Source organism: Erithacus rubecula (genome assembly GCF_903797595.1).
Source record: "Erithacus rubecula genome assembly, chromosome: 18".
NCBI lineage: Eukaryota > Metazoa > Chordata > Aves > Passeriformes > Muscicapidae > Erithacus > Erithacus rubecula.
In genome coordinates this window covers 8,370,205-8,392,642 of record NC_136670.1, presented here as the reverse complement: position 1 = coordinate 8,392,642, position 22,438 = coordinate 8,370,205, and the positions used below count along the sequence as shown (strand labels likewise).

Here is a 22,438-nt window from a genome sequence, read left to right as displayed (position 1 = left end):
TCCCTCCTCCCTTCAACCCTTCCAAAAGAAAAATAAGTGCTTTTTACTGAACATATTTTTTAAACAAACCAATTCTTTCAGGTTTTTTTTTTTTGTTTTCGTTTCCTTCCTTCCTCATGGCATGACTGTGTGGAAATTCATGTCAGTAAATTTAGTTTTCTTTGCCAAGCTGGAAATACAGTTCAAGAAAATGTATTTTTGAAAGAGACCAGCAATGGTTTATTAGGAATGTTGGTATTGTTATTACTGGCAGGTTTTCCCCCAGTCTGCACCCTTACAGCATCCCCACCCTGCACAGGGGAAGTTTTAGTTCTGGGTTTATTCTGTGAGTAAAGGAAATGCTCTCAAATGTGGCCCCAGCCTGAGGGTTGGAAGTTGAACATCTCTGAAGCTGTTCTAGAGCATGGCAGAGGTCAGAGCCCCTTCACAAAGCACAGAGGTCTCAGCACAGGGAAGACCCTGCTGCCATGAGATAATTAGTATTTCTCTTGCTCCCAATCCCTTCTAAGCACCCTACAAGCAAATCTTTATTTCTGAAACACCTCTTTATCCAGTGTGCTTCCCCTCCCTGGCTCTCCTTGGTTATCCTATAAAACAGCACTGTAAAATGACATGGTACATTTCCCAAACTCCTCCTTGGGACTCTTGGTATCTAATTCAGGATTGTCAGAAGGCTGTACACAAGCTCAGCTCCACTCCTCACAGGAACACAAGAAGAAAGGCAGAGGCACTGGTAAAGAGCTGGCTCCCTTTCCCAGCACACGAGCCAGTGCTGTGGTCAGTGTGGCTTTCAGATGCTGAAGCTTTTTTTTTTTCGGCATCACTGCGAGGACACTGCTCCCTCCCAAGCCTGGCTTGAATAATCCCATTCACCACAAGACTCGTGAGGCTTAAAGGAGTTGTCAGCATCTTTGAATATTTTCCTTCTTGGGAGACTTGGCTGCACCCTGTAAAGTGAAAGCCCTGAGCGAAGGATGCTGGTGGGATCCCTGCCTCCGGAGCAGCACAGCCCTCAAAGGGGCTGGGAGCACGTTTTCCGCTGCTTTCATGTGGCTGCTCACTCCTCTCCAAACATCTCCGAGGTCTCTGCTCAGTGTCTGCTGTCTGGCATGCTGGGGAGCCAGTGGAAATACTTGTTTTTCACTCTGGAAGAGGGAAGCGATGCCATCAGAGATGTGACTGCAAATGCTCCTGCCCTGCCCGTCAGCACAAGAGCACAGCACTGCTCCCGGGCAGCCTCAGACCCACAGACCTTCCTGGGGTCCCCCAAATGCTGCATCACCCCAGTAAAAGCCTATGACAAGGAAAGAAGAGGGATTTTAAGTCTGGCTGAAAGCTGTTGTGAGCTCAGATGGAATTTCCCCACCAGGTTTTAGCTTCAGCTCCCAGAAGGAGCCTGATTCTGCAGGTCTCCTCCAGTCACATCTGCAGATGTGGCACCTGGGGCTGGTTTCGCTACAGGATCTTTCCTTATCTGACCCCTTCCAAGCACCAACTCTGAGCTCACTTCAAATCTCCTCCACTTCTACAGCTAAATGCTAACAGCTCCCACCCATCCCTCTAGCCCTTACCTTGTCCAGATCCAAGCCTCTGGAAAATTTCCTGTATTTGCAGCATTTTCCCTCCTCCTGAGCCTCTCCAGAAAGCCCCTCTGAAACTCCAGGGTGTTTTTCAGCTGTCAAGCTACAAGCAGAGCACAAACAGGAAAGTGCCTGGGACTCTCTTTGAACAGTTTGGGGTGGAATTTTCTGCTTTCAGTTTGTTATACCTAGGCAGTACATTCTTATCTTCACAGCAGCCAATGCTATTGGCATTTAAAGGCTCAAGATGCCAAGGAATCAGTGCAAAATCCAATGAATACTGCCAAGATGGAAAGCAACATTTGATCTCTGCTCCAAAAGCTGTGTCCTGTCAACAGTGCTGCCCACCCAGCTGCCCCAGGCCTTGGCCCAGTGGTTGAGATTCCATGAGGTGACAGAAACAAGCCTTCACACAGAGGGTGTGCCTGCAAGTCACATCTCACTTTCTGCTGCTCCAGGCATTGCTCAGTCCTCATCCACCTGGACATGGACCGCCTGTCAAATTCCCATGCTGGAAAAACAAAGTGCTGCACACACAGTTGAAATAAAAGTCAGAAACTGACAAAAATGTTTAATATTAGTTTTGAAGAGAAAGTGACCATACTCGCTTAGGATGAGGAAGTAATGACTGGGTGTGTTTAGTGACTCTCCTGCCAAGCTGTCAGCCAGGGCTGTGGCTCTCTGAGGCCCAGGCCTCCCTGCTGCTGCTCTCAGCGTGTGACAATGCAAACTCACTGGGACACAAACACAACTGCGGCGGGAGCCGGCGTGTGGAGGCTGCGCTCAGGTCTGCGCTTGGCTGCCGCTCTCGGGCCATGGCACATGTCAGCAGAACTGCAAGAGAAGGGAGTTTAAACCCCAGTTAGAAACCTCACTGCCAAGGGGACTGCAGAAGAAGGTAAGGATCCATGTGTGGGCTTGTTGCAGAAGCTGGCAAGGGCTTGGGGGTTCTCAGAAGCAGGGGCCAAAGGGAGCTCCCATGTGAATTTTTTGCTGTTTGGCATTTTGTAGTGACATCATTTCTGCTCAGCACTGACCAGGAGGTTTCTGCTCACTCCTGAGCTCTGTGCACAGCACAAAAGAGCAGTTTTGAAATCCTGAACATCATCACCACTACCCTCAGAGGGCAAAGGCAGCATGGAAAGCACTGTAAAGTTGATTATAGAAGAAGGGATATGAGAAGAACAGGGAATGTGGGAATGACCCCAGCTGATCAGCAGGGATGAACCCAAAAGCTCTTGCCTTTGTGCTGGGGAGGGGGGAAGATCACTCTCTAGAGCCAGTGAGGGTTTGGCAAGCACCACTGAGCAGCAGCCAAGGGCCTGCAGCATGGTGGGTGCAGCCAGCCCAACACCCCTCAGTGCCAGTAATAGCCCTGGTGTGCTACCTTCCAGCGATTGCCACACTCATTGCACACGACGAAGGTGGTCATGGGCTCATCGGAGCTGCGGGTCTGCACCTGGGGGGACAGAAGGGATGTGAGAGCTGAGCATCACACATGGCCCTCCCCTCCAGCCTCCAGGGATTCATGCTGGGCTCTCAAAATCAATGAGAGATTGTGGTTTGGGATGAGGGGTTTTCCAGTAAAGTAAGTCTGGTGGTTGTGTTACACACCGATACACACATGTATACACATCATAACCCTCTTCAGGCTGACATTACCTGAGTAACAAGTTCTGGGACAGCACATTTCCCTCCTCACCCAATCTACTGCCCATTTCTTGCAGATGACTCTGAAAGTGAACATGCCCACAGCCAATCCCTCCCCAAACTGTCCCTCAGGAAGGGATGTAGCCAGCACTGCCATGACAAATCCCTCAGTCCCAAGAACAAGAACATAAAAAAGCACTCAAACCATTCCCATTTACAGAGCAGTCCTACATCCTGGCCTCACAGGAACACACTCTGGGTTACCAGGTTCTGCACAGTTCCAGTCTGGTTTGTGTTTGAGCCATTAAGGAACTCTGATATTTAACCCAGATGTGATTGCTGCCTCTGACTGGCTCTTGCCAGAAACACATACTTTACTAAAAACCAGATTTTCGTGACATTTGAATACCACAAGGCAGATCTGGACTGAAAACACTGGTACTCCCCACACTAGTCAGGCAGAACTGTGCCGAGGGGTGATTATGGGGATCTACATGTGTAATTACCCAATGTGCAACAGTCACAGTATTTGCATGATGCAAATTAACCATTTTTGCAAGAATGCTGGATAGCTAAATTCTGTAATTCTCCCCCTTTACTGTCTGCTTTCAACATGCTCATAAATGCCTGTTCATCTGCTTGAGACTTACATCTCATCACCCACTAGTGATTTCACTAGAAAACAAATCAAAATACAGAAAACCTCCTGATATTTCTGTTTAGAAGACACTGCTGTCTCCTGCTGAAATCCCAGGCAGTCGAACTCCAGCCCACTACAGGTGGAGACAGTGCCATGTGCTGGGACAGCCCAGGAATGCTCACTGGGAGCACTGGCAGAAAGAGGCCTGAGCCAGCCTGTGGGATGCAAGGCTGCTGCTGAGCCAAAGGAAACTCCCTAGTCAGATTGCTGGATCTCCTTCTCTTTCCATGTGTTGCTATGTCAATCCAAGCAGATGCAGGAGTCTCAGCCGGCGCTTGCACACGCAGTTTGTGCGCAGTCACTCAGCAGCAATCTGGTGGCTGCTGGTGCATTTTTGGGTATCTGCACATTTTAAACCACTGACTCACAGCAAAGACACATTTATCTCCAGATGCCTGGCACAAACATGGAAGCTAAAAAGCACTGGTAATGCAGGCTTCCAGCAGCTGGTCATGGGGAAGGAAAATCCTGTCTGCTTACATCACAGCTTCATTTATTTCTTTTGTTTCACCCATTTCATGCTATTTGATTTTAAATAAGTTGGGACTTATCCAGCAGCAGGTTATCTACATTCTTAATTTGTGCTTTTAGTACCATCAACGTGTCTGATTCAGTTTCTACAGCCTCTTCTCTACACTACCCACTCCCTTCTTGTCTGAATCCCACCATTCCCAGCACCTGCTTTCAGCATAGAGCACTGCTGAACTTCCAAAGGCTTCCTAAGTGCTGCACAACTCCTGCTCTTGTACAAGTGAGCCCAAAAGTTACACAAGCTCACAGAAACACGTGCAGAAGTACATTTTAGACAACATTGAGTGTTTTCTGTCCACCAGTAGCAAAATTTGTGCTGTGCTGCAGGACCTGTCCCAGAGCAGTGCAAGCTTGTGACTGTGCTGGACCATGTCCTCTGCAGAGGCCAAGACAGGAGCAGGAAAACCAACCTGGGTGTAGGTGCAGTTCTTCTTCTTGCATTTCCCACAGGTGAAGAGGTCAGTCTGTGTCCCTCCTGTCTTGGCCATCTGATGCTCTCGGATTGCTTCTTTTGTCATGGCTTTCCTGATCTCTTTCAGCTCATTACTGGCCATTTCCTTTAAAAAAAAAAAAAAAAGAAAAAAAAAGCAATAAAATCACATCTGCCCAGTTTTACCACCACACCCACTACAGTGGAAAGAGCCAACAGGACAAGGCAGCCTGACAGATGGGCATTAAGACAGAAAGCCTGTTGCAATTCTGGTTTCTGGTTCATACCCAGGGCCCCAGAATGATGTGAAGGCCCAACAAACCACTCCCCACATTGCAAACCCCACAGCAAGCTCACTCCATGCACTCTGGCAGCAGCTTCTGAGAAAACTGCAACCCTGGCAGCAGCCCAGCTAAGCCTCAGGGCACATCCCCTGTGAAAAGCAAAGCCTGCTCTCACCTCTGAGGTCATCACTGCAATCTGCTCAGGGGTGATGGCCCCACACAGCACGTTCTTTTTCAGCTCAGGATTTTTGGAGTCCTTCAGGTTGGAGATGCGGCTCCTGACGCGGTTTTTGTATTTCATGTCGGTGTTCTTGACATCCTGGTAGATGCGTAAGGGCAGTCAAGGAGCCTGCAACCAAGCCAGAGGCATCAAGCACTTCCCAACCACCTGTGAAGAGCAGGGATTGTCACCCACTGCCAGGATAGAGATGCTGGGACCCAACAGCAGCATCTGCTCTGGGAGGTCTGTGCTGGATTTGAGAGCAGGTTTATACAGTCCCAAAGTCCAGGGGCTTCCAGCTTGGGCTGTTTCACTGTGCTGGAAATATTCAGCTATGCTCAGCTTCTACAACCTTCCCTTTCTCTCAGCAAGGCAGCCAAAAGTCTCTCCACTGAGAAAGCCCAGCTGCACCTCCAACCCCACAGTCACCAAACCAAGCAAACTCCTCCCATAAAGCTTATCTGACATCAACATGGAACTTGATCCTCATTGCTCCATCCTTTCCATTGCTTTTGTCTAGATCAGCACACTTTCCTCAACAGGGAGCACAGGGAAGTTGCATGTATTTGGAAACAGTATCAAAAGCAGGAAACAGAATTCTGATGTAAAAGACAAACCAGGCATTACAGTCTCTGAGCTCCCCACTCCACACTGGCAGTTCCTTAGTGACCCAGAACTCAGCAAAGCAGAGCTGGAACCAGACCCAGAACCCTGACAAGCTTCAGCAGAACATTTATGCACAGACAGTCCTGTTTTTCCTTTGAGCACATGGATTTCACTGCTGGAGGCATGCAGCCCTTGAGGAAGCACAGTACAGCAAGGATATACTCTTCAATCTGGGCTGCTATGTGCTCGCAGTCGGCACCGATGGCGATGTAGTCGTCTGTAAGACAGCAGAAACAGGAGTTCAGTTCCTTCCAGCCAGCCAGGGCTCCCCAGGCTCAGTATTTCTGAGCTACAGATCTGATTCACATGCTCTTCCCATCAAATGGCATCTTGGCCTTTGCCCTTGGTACTCTCTGACCCTTTGGAAAAGGGCAGTGATGAAAACACATTAATCTAGCCAGTCTGTGCCCTGTGCCTCTAGGATATGGACTGCATGAGACAAAGCTAACAACAGCCTTGGCCCAAGAGCTTAGTTTTCCAATATATTTTTCATATAATTGAAATAAGGAATTGAGTTTTCTCAGATATTCAGCTCAATGACAAGTAACTCTACTCAGACCAACCATCTGGGAGGGCCTGGAGGCATGCAGCATCAGGATCAAGCCTCCCTTCCTCATCTCAACTCAGGACTGTCTGCTCCTCCCCCCTTCTCCCACACACCAGTTTAACAGCATCTTACAGAGTGCATAACTGCCATGGATTTGAACAGCCAGTATGATAACCAACACCATAAAGCAGGGAAGAAAGGGCACAGCTGAGCTTAGGGAAAGGCTCAAGGGAGTTCCTTCCAAGATTTCATATGGAAAGGGTTTTTCTAAGAGATGTGCAAAGCATTTAATGCCGCATATAAACACATGCACAGGAAGGCTAGAAATGAAGACCTCATGAACTTCTCCATCTGTCATCTACATTCCTTGGCTCCAAACTAATAAGACTCTGCAGTGCTTAGACCCCAATTTTTAAAAGGGATCTGCAATGTGGATGTAACCAGATGCTCAAATTTCTAGACATGCTGAGAACCTGCAGTTGCCTCTCACTTGAGATGGCACAGTCTGAATGCAAGAGGGATCTGTTCCACCCCAGATCCAGAGTACCACAGTATTTAAGGAGCTCCTGTCTGCAAAGGCAGCAGATTGGCAGCAGATGCTGACTGGCATAAGCACTATTCCTACAAAGTCCATGTACTGAGTTACAGCTTCATTTTGTGCCCCAAGGGTGACAGGAAAGACAGCTTCTATTTCAATAATCAGAAAAGATCTAGAAATTGAAGCAAATCCCTGCACACCTGAAAGATGAAACTTCTGCACAGACCACCCCATGTTGCAGAGCAGAAGACCCCAAGTAACCCTGTGTGACAAACCCCATGTTCTTAACAGCCATTGCTTGACACATTGTCATGCCTCCAGCTCCAGCCAGGTCCCTGTGTAAGTGTCCAAAAATGCTGCAATAGCAGCCACTTCATCAAAGGGGTGGCCAGTGGCTAGACTGAGCTGTGGCAAAAATCCTGTGACAAGGCTGCTCCAGAACAGTGTGCCTAAGCTGAGCTGGCACTGACAGTCTCTGTCAGAATGGTCCAGGAGCTTGAAGCACCTGGGGCAATGCATGGCTTCCCCCAGCACTTACCATCAGCCTGCAGAGCTGCTGTCAGCATCTCCCTGCATTTGTTGCGCACAGCGTCGCAGGTGATGGGGGCCGGAGGGAAGGTGGTGATTTTGGGGGTGGTCGGAGTCTTTGGAGGCTCCTGCCTTTTGTTGGAGCTAAAAGAAAAACTTCACCTGTCAGAATATCTCAGTTTGGACCACTGAGAGCAGAGAAGGAAGCAGCAGGTATGTGGCCAAGCATCCTGTTAATCATAACACAGAACCAGTCAGAACACAGTGCAAAGTCACTATCCCAGATCAGCACAGAGCACAGCACAGCAGCCAACGCCCTCAGCTCACACACGAGCTCTCCTGTGGACACTGCTGGCTGCCAGCAGAGGTTTAATCCATGAACAACCCTGCCAACCTTCTTGTGTTATTCAACACGTATCAGCTGCTGCACCACTGGGCATCAAGTGAAAACATTACTGTTGGACAGCACCAGTAACCCAAATACACCCAGGACATCTGAGACCATCAGCATTCTCTCAGTTTGGCAGTGCAGTGCAGATTCATGGTACTTCTTTCCTCTTTAACTTTGCAGGACACCAGGCCCATAACTGCCCTCAGAACAAAGCAAGCAGAAAGCTCCAGAAGAAGGAGCTGTGCTAAGGAAAACAAAGAAAAAGAAAGAAAATGGCTCCTTCAGCTTTGATATTTTAAAAACACCACCATCAAAGTGTAGCACATAAAAGATCTTCCTTTTTCCTGTAATCTGAGCAAGACACTGATTACTCATCTCACAGAAGAGCAGCCCTACACAGCTCATACTGATGCCAAGCTAGCACAGGACTAAGAAATACTGCTTTGCTCTCAAAAATAACTGCATTTCCACCAGCGAGCAATCACAGGCACAGGCAAGGAAATGCAAACACCTGCCTGCTGTGGCTGACTCAGTCAGGTCACCTGCCAGGGGAGCTGGATGGAGACCTGCCTGCACAATCAGCACATGATGTGGGCAGGCTGAGTCACTACTGCAGGGTCTGTATGCAGAGAAGGAACCTCAAAGAGCAGCTCAGCTGGTTGTGCACCCTGAAAGTCTAACATCTGCACATGGAATTAGTCGGTCCTGCAAACACTGCTGGTAAAAGATCTGGGTTAGTATGATTCACAGATGATTTTCTAGAGCTTTGTTCTTCCCCTTAAATCTAGGCAGCAGAACAGCAATTTTTTTTTCAGCAAAGATTGCTCTGGCTTTAGTGATTTGGCTGTAAAATTTCCTGTATTTATGGCCAATGCCTGGTATTATTACACAAAGAGACAGAAAGGGAAAAAAAGAAACCTCAATATTTCACCCATGCCATGATGGCAATATCTTCTTGAAGATCCAAGTGGCTTGACAATTTTTGTTAAGCTGGGTCACTACTGCCAGCTCTTTGCCATCAAAAATAAATTTGTTATGAACAAGCACTTCCACTACACTGTCCAGGAAGGGATTAGTCAGCCCACAAAAAAACAGCACTAAGCTGGAAACCTTCTGAATCTGCTGCCACACAAACTGAGCCAGATGACTTTAGGGACTTATCCTGGGAGCTCCTATGACTAAGGTCATATCCAATCTGGCTCAAATCCCACAGATCACTACTGGGGCTACTGGATTTCCACAGTTCAGAACCTTGCCAAGCCCTTTTCAGAAGCATCCACCATTGAACCTTTGGAAAATTGCTCAGGTCAAACCAAAGAAGAACTTTGATTTCTTGCTCATATGAAGGAGATGATGCACTCTGTGAGGGAGATTGTACTGTGAGCTCACTGTGTTTCTCTTTGACCAGTAGTTGAATAAAACCCCTTTTTACCAGCTGGTCTTACTGGTCGGCACTGCAGGAGCTTATTAAAGAACAGATTTGTATCCAAACAGCTCAAAACATTCAATAGGATTTACACTGCACATGTTACAAAAAGAAGAAACAACTTAGCCTTTAAATAATCCATTAGATGATGATTTTCTCCCATCTGGAATGTAGAAACTGCCATCAGGTACTTTTGTGCTTAAGAAGCAACACACAAATCACAGGCAACACTCATGGGGGTGTATATACCAGAGCATACACTAAGGAATAACCAATAATTCAGGAATAACCCATCTAAAAAAATCACAGCTTCTCATGTTACATAAAATAGTTTGGAAAAATTAGACTTCCCAAAGGATAAAGGCAAAACATACTTACAGTAAAAAAAGTACTGAAGGAATATGGGTGGTTTGTGGCAAGGGAAACTTAAAGGAGACAAGTCCTGAAATTCCTTACAAAGGAAGATGGTAGGAAAAAATCCACAAAAGGGGTGTAGAAATGAATTTAGTAAGATAGGTTTTGATTGAGAGTAAGTTTTAAACTGTAAAGGTGAGTTATGAATTGGAAATACTGCCAAGGGCAGCTGTGGAAATGCCCTGCCCTGAAGTTTTCCAGTGTTGTGAAGAGCTTGAAAAAAGCCTCAGGGACAGCTCAGGCAGAGGTTGTGCTGAGCTGAGGAGGGGCTGCAGAAGTTTGAGATCTCTTCCAGATTTAAATTTTGTATCATTTTGCAAGCAGCAAACAAAGGTTTCCCAGAGCAAAACCTGGTGTGTGAACTCAGTGACCTCAGTGTGAACTCAGAGCACTGCCCTTCACTAGAAGGAGTCCTCAAACACAAGTCTTCAAACCTTTATTTGCAGAGATAATGCTTGATTTTTCAGGAAGGTTCTATCTGCAAATGCTATGACTTGAATATTGAGATGTTTATTCCTTGGGGGGTGGAAAAAAAGCTCAGCAAGATAGCTCAGCATGGTAGTCCCACTTTTGTTAGCTGATGAGAAAAGATACCTTTGCCTGCACACACACACATCAACCATGCACTGAGATGAGAGCTGATCCCTCAAGAATTAGATGAAACAGACTTCTCAGCCATTCCAAAGACAGAAAATTATTTATTAAGGTTTAGAGGTTAGTTTATAAATAGAATAGTTGGGAAATAGAGCTCAAACAAACCTAGAAGACTTATTTCAGGAAATCCTTGTGGTTCACACTGTTCCTGTTAAACAGGAGAAAGAGCTTGTAAATCTACCCAGGCAGCAAAAGTTTATACATAAAACAAGGTTATGCTGGAACAAAATGGTGGCAAAGCAGCAGCCAGGGACTGCAAGCAGGACTCAGAGCTGCACTGGAAGAAAATCCTACAGAAGAGCTAAATTCAGGCCACAGATCCAAAAGCTCCTAATAAAGGCAGTTTAGAGAATCCTGGAAAAGAAAACCCTCATGCTGCCAGAGACAGAAACATTAGACACAGCCCATTAAAATGTACTACACCATGGGTCTGAAACTCTACAGCACAAGAGAATATGCTTTAGATTAGAGTAATGCAGATCTAAATTCACAGGTGCCAGCTCCACACTGGCTGGCTCAGAGCCTTCAGGTCTTGCAGTGATAGCTCCAGTCACTACACAGGGATTTCTACATCTGTGCTCCAGAAAGCAAGATGAGTTTCAGGCTAAGAGTTAGTTAAATATTTTTTCCTGATCGAAATGGAAGGCACAGCCAATATCTAACAGACTAAGGAGTCTGAAGCATCTGAATACAAACTGATCTTTTTGGTGTCTTGACAGCAGCCTCATCTGAACCAGCTATCACACACAGAGCAAACAGTCTGACTCCACTGCAGTCTCTGCTTCAAAGAACAGAGTCTCTGCTCTGCCAATAAATTATTATTTTTTTTCAGGCAGATTAGTAGTTTATTTTACAGGACTGGAGAAAAAACATTCGTGTTTCTGGAAGAGAGCCTAGCTCAACAGACTGACACCAGGAGCTGGCCCCTGCTCCTGGTCTAGGCTACACTAATCCATTGGCTTCTGTTCATCCTTCACAGCCAAGGGGATGCTTTGCCAGTCAGAAGATGGAGGCTGAATACAAGTAAAAAGCAACAAGGATTAAAAAACCCCATAAAACTGCAGTATCTGCAGCACATTAAAGCACAAGGGAACATCAGCAGCACAAGGCAGAGCTTGTGCTCCACTCTACATGTCCCATAAGTGACAGAGCAAGGAGGCAGCAAGGAGGGGCTTTGCCTCTGTGCCTACAGCCAAGATCCTGTTCAGAGTGAAATCCCACACAGATCTGGACAGCCCTGGCTCCCACTCTGCACTGCACCACTGAACTCAGCCTGGCTGTGAAGTCTCCCAGGTCCTTTCATTGCAATACTTAGCAAATCCTTTTTCCCATTTTATGGAAGTGAGATAACCAAAGATACCAATCCTTTAAAGTCATGGAGATCAGCATCAGCAGCTCTGTATCAAGGCTCACCCCAAAGTACAAAGCCTGAGAGAGCTGAGCAAAAACACAGAAGTGACAAGAAAGTGACCAACAAAGGCTGCAAACATGGAAAATCCTGCAAACCAGCAGGACTACAGCCTGAATACTCTAAATCTTCTGTCAAACTTGGGAAATTGGATAAAGCACTTAAGAGCCAAATCTAGGAAGCACACACCCTCCTGGGATCTGAGGCTGGGAGAAATTTCTAGAACAAAGCTTTCAATCCCATTTTTCCCTTCCCCTTTGATCACTGTCTGCACTCAACAACTGCAGTCACAGGCAGTGGAAACAGGATGCAGCAGTCAAGGCATGGCAAGGAGCAAGCATGCAGCTGACCTGCCAGCTGGGGGACATCAGCCACAGGGAGAAGGGGACTTCTCCTGGCATTTGTCAAGGACAAAGAAATGGAAGTTTTACTTTAGTGTTGTATCAATCAATCCCATCCATCACTTGACACTGGAAAGGCCAAAAATAATCTTCACTCTAAGGAGTTCAAAGTTAGAAATAAACAAAAATGCATAAAATGCAACATAAAAAAAGAATAGGGGAATGTTCTTCTATTAGAAAAAACAACACAGAACCAAGAGAAAAAAAATTAAATAAAATATGTACTAAATTTTAAAACTCACTAAATCCACTGCATTTTTAGATGTGTAATTCTGTATTAGAGTTAGTTAATAGCACCACACAGACCAACCTTGAAGAAGAAACACTTTCAGTGTCTCTGACCAGAAATTTGACTACACAAAATTCCTGACTCAGACACTGAAAAATAAAAATTAAGGTAAGGTTCCTTAAGAACATTTAAATTCTCTAACAGTGTCATCTTTGGTAAAAAAGGAAGCATTACCTTTGGTCTCTTGAGTTACCAGTATCCCTGGAGGAAGATGTTGGCAAAGATAGGCTTTTCTTTTTCTCCTCATTTTTTTCCTCAGAAGCATCTGTGTTCAAAAGAGGAATCCATTCAGAACTGGTCTTTATGCTACAGCCCTGCCTATACTCCTCAATATTTTCACACTACCCACTGTTGGCCTAAAGCAAGCTGTTATTCCCCCAAAAAGAATCAGGAGAAAATGCCTTCATGGCCTTCCTGCTTTCCAACAGACCTTTTCCTTGCCTCCAAGTAGAAACCAAATCAAACAAAAGCTTTCCTTACCAAACTAGAGAGCAATCAGTTTCCCTGTCTGGGAGATAAGCTTCCTCACAAGACATGCCTCTTCACAAAAGTTTCTTTCAGAGGCTGCTGAGCAGGGATTAGATCAAGTTCTCTCAAGCACAACTAAAAGCAGGATTTCAGGCCAACACCAGCTGAAGGGCCAGTACAGGCTGGTCCTGGTGAGAGTACAGCTTCTTCTGATTCCTAAATGCTGCTGAAAGCCAACAGCACAACCCTGGAGAGGACTTTCATGACACTGTAGAACAAGTTTGACCCTGAGGTAAATTGTCTGAGTCTAGCCAACACACACCCAATCTAATGAGGAGGTAACAATCCAGGCAGCACAGGAAAAGAGCCCTTTTAGCACTCATCCAGCCTAGCAAGAAATGGGAGCCTATAACCAGGAAAGCTTCTCCAGCTGGAAATGGCCCATGTGAGTTTATTTGCCAAGATAGTGAACTAAGATCCTTCTCCAACTCACCACCCAAAATGCATCCCATCACTTCCCCCCTTCCTGAGCTGTTGCACAAGGCTGACAGCACACATGGTGTTAATGCCACACAGAGCACAAGTGGCAGCACAGGGTTCAGAGCACAGATATTGTTTCTACAAATAGCATTGCTAATTATTATGTCAAGAGGTATAAGTTAACAGTCCTGAAGCTTTCAGTGCTCTTCCAATGATGAGCTGGCTAAACAGGAGCTAAATCTAGGGGAATGCATGATAGGACACAAAACTTGAAAGACAGAGAGGGTGGAATTGTAAAGGCTGATTTGCTAGAATGTTTATTCAGAACAAGAGATAAGCTCTCCCAAAAAACTCAGCCTCCCACTGAAGGCAGCCTGTTCACAAGCTGAATCTGACAGGAACATGCTGATTTCCTTACCTAGAAGTTTCTTCCAAGATTTGATGAGGGATTTGGCAAGTGATATCACTTCTTCATCTGTGCTCTGTTTCCTCAGCGCATTCACCGACATCCCAATGCGGGTGGACTGCAAGGGAACACCCCCTGAATCACTCCACAACTGATCCATTATTAGTTACTAACTGGAATCTCAAATAATGACAGCCAAAGCCATGATCAAGACAGGAGTATCCAAAGGTTTTCAGAACAATTCCATGATCTTTAGAGCTTTGGAAGAGGGAGGTGACATTCTCCAGCTTGCATAACTGAACAGAAGACACATCCAACCTCCCACAAATCCCTTCCCCACACACTTGTAAGTGACATTCAAGCTTAGAGTGAAAAACTCCAAGATGCATCACAACCTCTAAATTGTAATTCTGCTCACTCCTCCCCAGTGTCCTAAATATCAACAATACAAAAAACTTCTCCCACGACTGCCCTCTGTGTTTGCTACTTTAACCCAGTCTTTCCTCTTTTTGCAGCCAACAAACAAGATTTGAGTATACACACATGGTGACCCAGAGCTCTTTAACTGCAAGTCCAAAACCCAACTTCTGCACTATTTATTGGATTTAATGTTTATTTTGATTCTTTGCATGAGGTGAGAAGTGTGAGGAAATCTATTAAGTTTGAACTCATGCAGATGCAAACTTCAGCTTTTTACTATAACTGTGCAACTCACCTGCAGTAAATCCAAAGTCATAGGCATACTTTTCAGTTCTTTCAGTAAATCCATTGCACCTTCCTGGAGAGGAAAAGAGAGAGAGGATGAGTGCCTTGGCTTTTATTAAAGAAATTCAACAGCTTAGGAACAGACACAGAAAGCTGAATTCAAAGGGAAAAACACCAAGGAGCATTCCATGAAACAACAACAAGCTGACTGCTGGGGTTGCTGTTCCAGACAGATAGTAGATCCTGCAACCTGAAGGCACCTGAATTATTGGAATGGGTAAAACAGAAGACTACTAGAGTGCTACAGGCCCTTGCCTGTGTATGGTGCAAGTGCAGCATTAGTTTATTATTCTGGCACACTGAACATTTTTCACACCTGAAAAACACACTCTGAATTACAGCTGTCAATGACTCCATGTAGCTGTTTCCTAGCTTTCATATTAATACCCCACTCTGCTCAGGACAAAAGCTGAGACCAGCAGCAAAGCCAGCAAGCTGTGATGCTGAAGAGTTAGTCACTTGAAACTTCTTCTGTGAAGTCTCCCTAGATCATCTCTACATAACAGAACCCAGGACCAGGAAAAATCTGACTAGGAATCTGTAGAAACCTAAAACTGGCAGTCACTCAGAGAACTGGAAATCAGTTGTCTCCCTCTAGCACACCCCAGCCTGGGTAGGCCTGTCTCCATTCAGCTGGCTCTTTCCTCCCAACCCCCTTCCCTCAAACAAGGCTTCCAGTGTTCATATTCAGCAGCTCATGTACAACACCAACCACTCCAAGCCCAGTTGCAGCACAAGGCCTGCACAGGCACCACTGTAGGGAATGGAAGCTGCTTGCACTGCCAGCCCTGGCCTCACATCCCATCCTCCCTATGCAGAAGGGCTGCTTCCAGCTCATCCCAGGAGCAGCCCAGCTGCAATCCAGCCTACAGAGCAGATGCCAAAATCAAAGCAGAGTCAAAGCTTTCAGCGTGCACAGGACAACTCAAACCAGCATAAAGCACACATTTAAGGACTGCCTTCCCCCTCAGGCTGTTTCACACCTTCCTGCTCCTCCAGCCCTGAACACCCAAAGTGACCTGGTGACTCCTGACTCCAAATGGTGCCACTCAGCAAAATGGCAGCAAATGAGGGTCCACGAAAAAAAATAGAGCAACAAACAGGTACTCCAGGAAACTGTCCTGCAGGAAGAGTTCTAAGATTAGCAAACACACAACATGCTGCAGTTCAGCACTATCTCAAATGCTAGCCAAGAGGAAATGTTGCATACCCCTCCTGTAAGAAGCTGTATCTTTCCCAACTAAGCTGGAAGCAAAATCTGCAAAGCTGCTCCTTTCCTATTTCAACACTGATGCTGAAAACCTGCCACCAGTGAGAACAGACATCACAGGCTGTGCTTTAGCCCAAACACACTTCCCTGGGTAGTTCCAACAGCGACACAAGTGACAGTGTTTGCCCTGCCCACGGCTGGCAGGGTCAGTCCAACATTCAAAAGTTCATGTGATAACAGCACTCAGCATCCCACCACGCAAATATCCCACTCCTCTGATCCCTTCCCTTCCTCACCCATCATCTCCCACTCCCCACAGCCCTTCCCAGCCCCAAAATCCCTCTTCCCCACCCCAAACACAGATGTTCAACCTACCTCCAGCACAAACCCTTGCCAGCTTTCTGCCTTAGCACTTGCACACTGTGCCCCTACAAGCACTGAGATATCCCATTAAGTTGGAAAATACCGGCTCCTGTCCCCCCAGGTCACAGCACACCCTGAGACCCCTCGAGTGCAGCTTGGCCAGCCCTCCACACCCCAGAGGCCACGGCACCGAGCAGGCTGCAGTGGGATGGGGATGCAGGAAGCAAATCCATCAGCACCGGGGTTTTTCCCGAGGGCACACCGGAGCTCCAGGCGGTGCTGGTGGGGAGTCCCCTTCCAAAGGGCTCCCAGTGGAAAAGGGCTGAGGATGCTGTGCAGAGGAGACAGCGGGCAGGCAGCACAGCGTGAGCCCCGGAGCGCGGAGATGGGGGCACACAGCGCTGCCCTCCCAAATACTGGCAGTGGGTGGATCCCACACCTCCGCAAAGGATGCGGAAGGGAGAGGGCGACGGGCCCTGGGGGAGAGAACCCCACTTTAATGGGGGAGCATCTGCTCCAGCACGATGTAATGACCGCGGCTGCACCGAAAGAGAGGCCCCCAGAACGGGATCTAGGGAGGGGGACGCCCCTCACAGCGCGCACCGAGGGACAGCTGGGGGTCCACCAGCGCGGCAGCGAGCGGGGGATCCTGCGGGAAGGGTGGGGGGCGCGCCCGCCAGACAAGAGCCCCGGGCAGGGGGCGGCTCCCCACCCCAACCGGGCTGCGGGGGCCATGCCGCCGCCACTCACCGCGTTCTTCTTGGCCACCATCTTGTCCAGGCGCCTGGCAATGCGCACGATCTCGTCCTCCCCGCCCATCGCGCCGCTCCCCGGGATCGGTGCCGGGGCCGGACGGGGGTCCGGGCGGGGGGAGCTGCGGTCGGTGCCCGGTGCCCACCTCAACCCCCGGTGCCGCAGTCAGGGCGGGCGCTCGTGGGGCACGACGGGAGTTGTAGTCCTCGAGACGCCAGCTCCACCCGCCTCCTACCAGACCACAGCCCACGGGTGGGACTTCATCTCCCAGCGTGCACTGTGCCCGTCCCGCGCGGTGCCGCCCGGCCGCCGGGGGCGCTATGGGGCCTGCGGTTCGACCCGCCGAGGGGGCTCGGAGCGGAGCCGGGGCTGAGGGACCCCCGGGCCCGTCCATGGCACGGCAGGAACGGCCAGGTCCCAAAATGCTGCTGCGGGTCCGGAGCAGGCCACGGAGATAATGAGCAGCCCTGCAGTGGAGACAGGCTGAGAGCTGCGGGGTTCATCCTGGAGAAGGCTCCGGGAAGACCTTTAAAACCCCTTCCCGTGCCTAAAGGGGCTCGAAGAGAGGATGGAGGGAGGCTTTGGACAAGGGTATGGAGTGACAGAGCAGGGGAATGGCTTCACACTGAATGAGGGCAGGGTTAGATGGGGTATCGGGAAGAAAGTCTTCCCTGTGAGGGTGGTGAGGCCGTGGCACAGGGTGCCAGAGAAGCTGTGGCTGCCCCTGGATCCCTGGCAGTGTCCAAGGCCAGGCTGGATTGCACTTGGAGCAACCTGGGACAGTTCAAGGTGTCCCTGCCCATGGCAGGGGGTTGGAACAAGATGAGCTTTACTGGCCCCTTCCACCCCGAGCCATTCTGTGACTGTGCCTCTCGTCCATGGCTGTGCTGACCCCGCTCCCGGGATAAGCCGAGGCTGTGCCCCTCATGCGGCCTTGGGGATGCTCAGCAGTTACCAGTGACGGATGTTTTGGGGGGCCGGGCTGGACCCCCTGTAGATGGCACTCGCACACTGTGCGAGGGCAGCGCGTCCCCCGGGAGCTGCTGCTGAGCGCTGTCGCTGCCTCCAGCTGGCTCCTGGCAGAGGGAGAACTTCCAAGCACAGCCGCCCGCACAGCCCTCGCCAAGCGCCGATGTTTCAAAGGATGCCCCCCCGACTGTGCTGGTGAAGAGCGGCCGTGTCCTGCCCCGATCATGTGGAAGCATAGGGAATGCTACGTGTGGCCTCGGGATTCACAGTCAGGTCATGGGAAACAGAATTCCCAGCGCTCATCTCCAACTGCACTCTGTCCTGGGGCAGCTGAGTCACTGAGGGCATAATCACAAAATCACAGAATTGGTAGGGTTCAAAGGCTTAGAGATCATCCAACCCCACTTCGGAGTCAGGGTCACCTGAAGCAGGTGACACAGACACTTGTCCAGATGAGTTTTGAATACTTCCAGTGAGAGAAGTATTGAACAGATCAGTGCTAAAGCTCTGATGGGTGGCTGACCCCCAAATCTGCCCACTAGCAAGCTGCCAGCTTGTTGCTCTTTATAGCAATACCATGGAGATTTATAGCAATACCACGGAGCTCTTGGATCCCCTTGAGCAAGAGCTGCTCTCTGGATGTGTGAGATATATGTCAGTTCATCCCTAAATCAGCAAAGGTGGCCTCAGAACAAATGTGAGCCCCAGACCCTCTCCCTGGCATGATATCTTGAAACTTCTTGGCTTGGCCCCATGTTTGTGAACAAGAGTTCCCTCCACTCCGCAGTCTGGAGCTGTGCAGCACCTGGAAATCCTCCAACCCTTGGGGTGTGCAGGGTCTGGCTGTGCAGTCATCACCACTTTGGAGAGGCCCACCTCTGTCAGGGAGGAGGAAACAAGTCCCAACAAGGGGACCTTCTGTAGATCCTTGCAAAGGGCAGCTGCCTGTCCCGTGTGTGGGGTCGGGTCATGCAGATCCTCAGCGTCAGAGACACGCTCGAGCGGCACTGCTGCCACTGTGAGTGTGGTTTGTGCTGCTGCAATGCAGAGATGGTTCCTGACCACAAATATGGCTGGGGACGTGTCTCAGATTCCAGAGCACACAGTCACTGATGCCGAGTGCCATCACCCCCGTCGCTCCCTGCCTCGAGCAGGAGCCATCACCCTGCCAGCGCTGGCCTCCTGCAGGGGCAACCAGCCTCACCCAGGGTCTAGCACTGCCTGCGTGGCAGTGGGTCCCCAAAGGACAGAATGGCACGAAATCCTCATGCCTGCAGCCCTGTGTGCCTGCTGGGCATGTCCCCTGCCCCTGTGTGCCTGGGGGCACAGGGCAGCTCTGCAGCCCAGCCCTGCGGCTCCGCTCTTCCCAAGGGTTAACAGGACACAACAGGCTTGCAGAGCAGGGAGGGATTCTGGCTGACCTTGGCTGGGAAGCAGCGGTGGCGTCGCTCAGCCCAGCCCCCCAAGCGTGGAGCCGGTGGCCGGAGCGCTCCCCAAGCCTGGGTGGAGGTAGATCCAGAGGAAACTCCACCTCCGCGGGAGCCAACCTGCTATTGCAGGAATTCCCAAAGAAATTCCCGCTTGGGGTGATCTGTCAACGGATCCATGAACTTTCTTTTACCTCTTGTGAAAGCAGCTACTTGAATGCGCTAAAAACAGAGCAGGGGCGAGTCCCTCAGGGAGAGGCTGGGAGGGGGCTTTTGCTGACCCCTGCACACCAAGAGATTCCCTGAAAATCTCTCTATGTGGTGCCTTGCTGGCAGCTGCCCTTGGCAGGGAGATCTGGGTGAGCCAGGAGAAGTTTCCTGCAAAATAAAACCCCACAAAATCTCACCTGTTTTTTCCACTGGGCTACTGTACTTCCCAAGTGGCTCTCATCAGATTTGAGCACAGCAAATGGGCTGGATCAAGTTGGATGAGCTTTCCCTGCTTCCACTATCCCCAGTAAGTTCAAGCCATTTGGAGATCAGCCATCAAACCCCACCCTTTCTCTGCTCCCAGCCACCAGAGGCTTGGTCTGGTCCACTTTTGGAAAAAGCAGAGATGAGGGCTCCTTGTCCATCCACCCACCACAAAACCCACAGGGAACCTCTGTCCTAAGACACCCCCTAACTTCAGGGGTGCTCAGATCTCCAGGAACTCAGCCTTGGGTCACTGCTTGGAGGACTGGCTGTCCTGGGTGACACACTGGACTCTGAGCTGGCAATGAGTGACTCCATCCAGAGAACAACAATCAGTAGGTGGTAGATGCTGAGGCAGGAGATGGAAGCAGCTGTTGTAGGCTTTGCCAAAGCAGCACTTATTTTGGGGAGGGGTTTTGATGTCTCCCCTCCTTTTCACATCATGAGCCTGCCTTGGCTGGAGGGCCCCTGACTCTGATCCTCTAACCATGTACTTGTGCCAGCCTTGGAATGGAGGCAGGGACTTGCCTTTTCTTCCCCTCCTTGCTGCAGCTGTCTGGTGTCCTTACTCCCCTAGTCCTGGCACTGGGGACTTTTGACCCTGAAGCAGTCAAATCTTCCATTCAAACACTTAGAAAACCTGGAGAATGTGGCATGAATGGTGACTTCATTTCTGTCTTAGAGACCATCCTGTTTTCTCCTTTAAAGAGCCAAGGGACCTCTCTACACCTTCTTGGTGGCACAGGCCCTCCTAATACAACAGAAAGCATCATGGTTCCCAGGAGATATTTTAGCATCCATCCATGCCATTCTGGAAGAGCAGCCCACAGAGGCTCTATGTCCTTTACTTTCTACATCTCCCCACTGCATCTGTCCTGGAGCTACAGGTGAGCACCCATGCATGGGGACACTGCCATCTGCACCTCCTGGGACAAGTCCTACGCCAGGAAAAGCTGCAGCATTTGGCTACAGTGGGCAGCAGCTGCCAGGGGAATGTGGCCAGGACCACCCTGTGTGTTAGCCCAGCCTCTGCCACCCTGAGAAACGGGGAGCATGGAAGGGAGGATGCAGAGGAGATGATGGCTCCCATGGGCCCTGCTCATCACGAGTGCCAGGGTGGAGTTTGGACCTCCAGCTTTGCAGATGCTCTTCTGAGACACTTTGGATTTTCCCTAAACCTCTTCCTCATAATGATTTTAATTAGACTGGCTGCTGTTCAAAATAATAATGACAGGGAGAGGAATAAATGCTAAGCAGCAGCCTGTCACGCTTCATGAGATGCCCCTGGGGAGTGCTGGGCCAGACCAGCAGCCAGCCCAGAGCCATGCCAGCCAAGTGGGTGCAGGCTGCCACCCCACAGGAGCCACCAGCAGTGTCTGGGTCTGGGCTGACCTGTGTGAGCAAGAGAGCCTGTGCAGGCACTCAGTCTCCTTTCTCTCCCCCTCTCTGTCTCCTTTTATTCGCCTCCATAAAACATAGGAAGTTCAAGCCATTCATTTTGCTATTTGTGTCTCCTTCCCCACGCCCCGGTTCCCTCCCTTGCCCCCTGCAGCCTCTCCTCTCACTGCTTGCCCAGCATCCTTGACCCCGAGAAGTCTGGTGTGTATGCACTTCCCTTTTGGCCCATGGAAAGCACCACTCTGAACTGGTGCCTTGATAAGTCTGCTGTGGGAAGGCAGGGGCTCCTGGGCTCCCACACAGGGCTTTCCCATGTAGCATTTCCTATGCTGTCCCTGCTCACCCGTGTGATCTGCAGACCCGGGCAGTGGGAAGCTCTCTGGATGGCAGTGCCCCTCCATGGCAGCAGGTCTGACCTCCTCAGGGTCTCATGACTTGCTCTGTGTCTAAAGCCACAGTGCATAGAAGGAGGGCATCCTCCTGAGGAGGAGGAAAGTGATTGGGGTAACATCTCATGGGGTAACATTGCACCTCTCATTCAGCCACAGCAAAGGATTGCAAAGGGCTCAAACACTCCAGCCCCTTCCTCTCAGTGCTTTTGCAAGCTCTCATACTGTCCCCCCACCCCACCCCCCCCCCAGAGTTTGGGATCGACGGGACCTATGTCCTGTTAGCAAAGGAGCAAGCATATGGCAGAGCAAACAGGATTGGGGTCGAGACCTCGGAGGGGCTGGAGACAGGGATTGACTGGCAGAGAGAGGGAGGAAGGAGAGGCTCAGCGCGGAGGGCTGGGGCCTTTTCTCTGAAACAACTCAGCAGCTCAGCCACGGATTGCCGGAGGGCGAAGGCAGCGTGTTCCCTGCTCGCTGCCCTCATGGAGCAGAGGCAGGTCAGCGCAGCTGTGCCGTGCCCTCTGCTCCCCGCAGCGATGCGAGCGCAGATAAGAACCTTGTCCCGCTTATCGCCCCATCAGCGGCTCTGCTGCGGCTCCGCTGCCCCAGCGCCGAGCACCGAGCCCTGATCTCATCAGCGCGCCGCACACTTGCAGCTCGAACAATAACCAACACA

At 49.7% G+C, this 22,438-nt stretch overlaps 1 protein-coding gene across 3 annotated transcripts; it reads right to left on the bottom strand.

Annotated features, from left to right (window-relative positions):
• Positions 1–79: 79 nt before the first annotated feature.
• On the bottom strand, positions 80–17,312 carry TCEA2 (transcription elongation factor A2). 3 transcript variants are annotated; one of them, XM_079321351.1, is made up of 11 exons: positions 17,100–17,311; positions 14,727–14,789; positions 14,024–14,129; positions 12,832–12,922; positions 7,685–7,818; positions 6,211–6,278; positions 5,351–5,494; positions 4,872–5,018; positions 2,968–3,039; positions 1,572–2,414; positions 80–1,145 (listed from the first exon to the last, which is right to left on the bottom strand). In XM_079321351.1, exons 1-10 carry the CDS (start codon positions 17,166–17,168, stop codon positions 2,406–2,408), a joined length of 903 nt encoding a protein of 300 aa, XP_079177477.1. In that variant the 5' UTR covers positions 17,169–17,311; the 3' UTR covers positions 80–1,145; positions 1,572–2,405. The 3 variants fall into 3 exon arrangements, with proteins under 3 accessions (XP_079177477.1, XP_079177478.1, XP_079177476.1); XM_079321352.1 differs by having other exon boundaries at positions 5,351–5,505; positions 6,222–6,278; XM_079321350.1 differs by lacking the exons at positions 80–1,145; positions 1,572–2,414 and having other exon boundaries at positions 2,923–3,039; positions 17,100–17,312.
• Between the last annotated feature and the right edge of the window lie 5,126 nt (positions 17,313–22,438).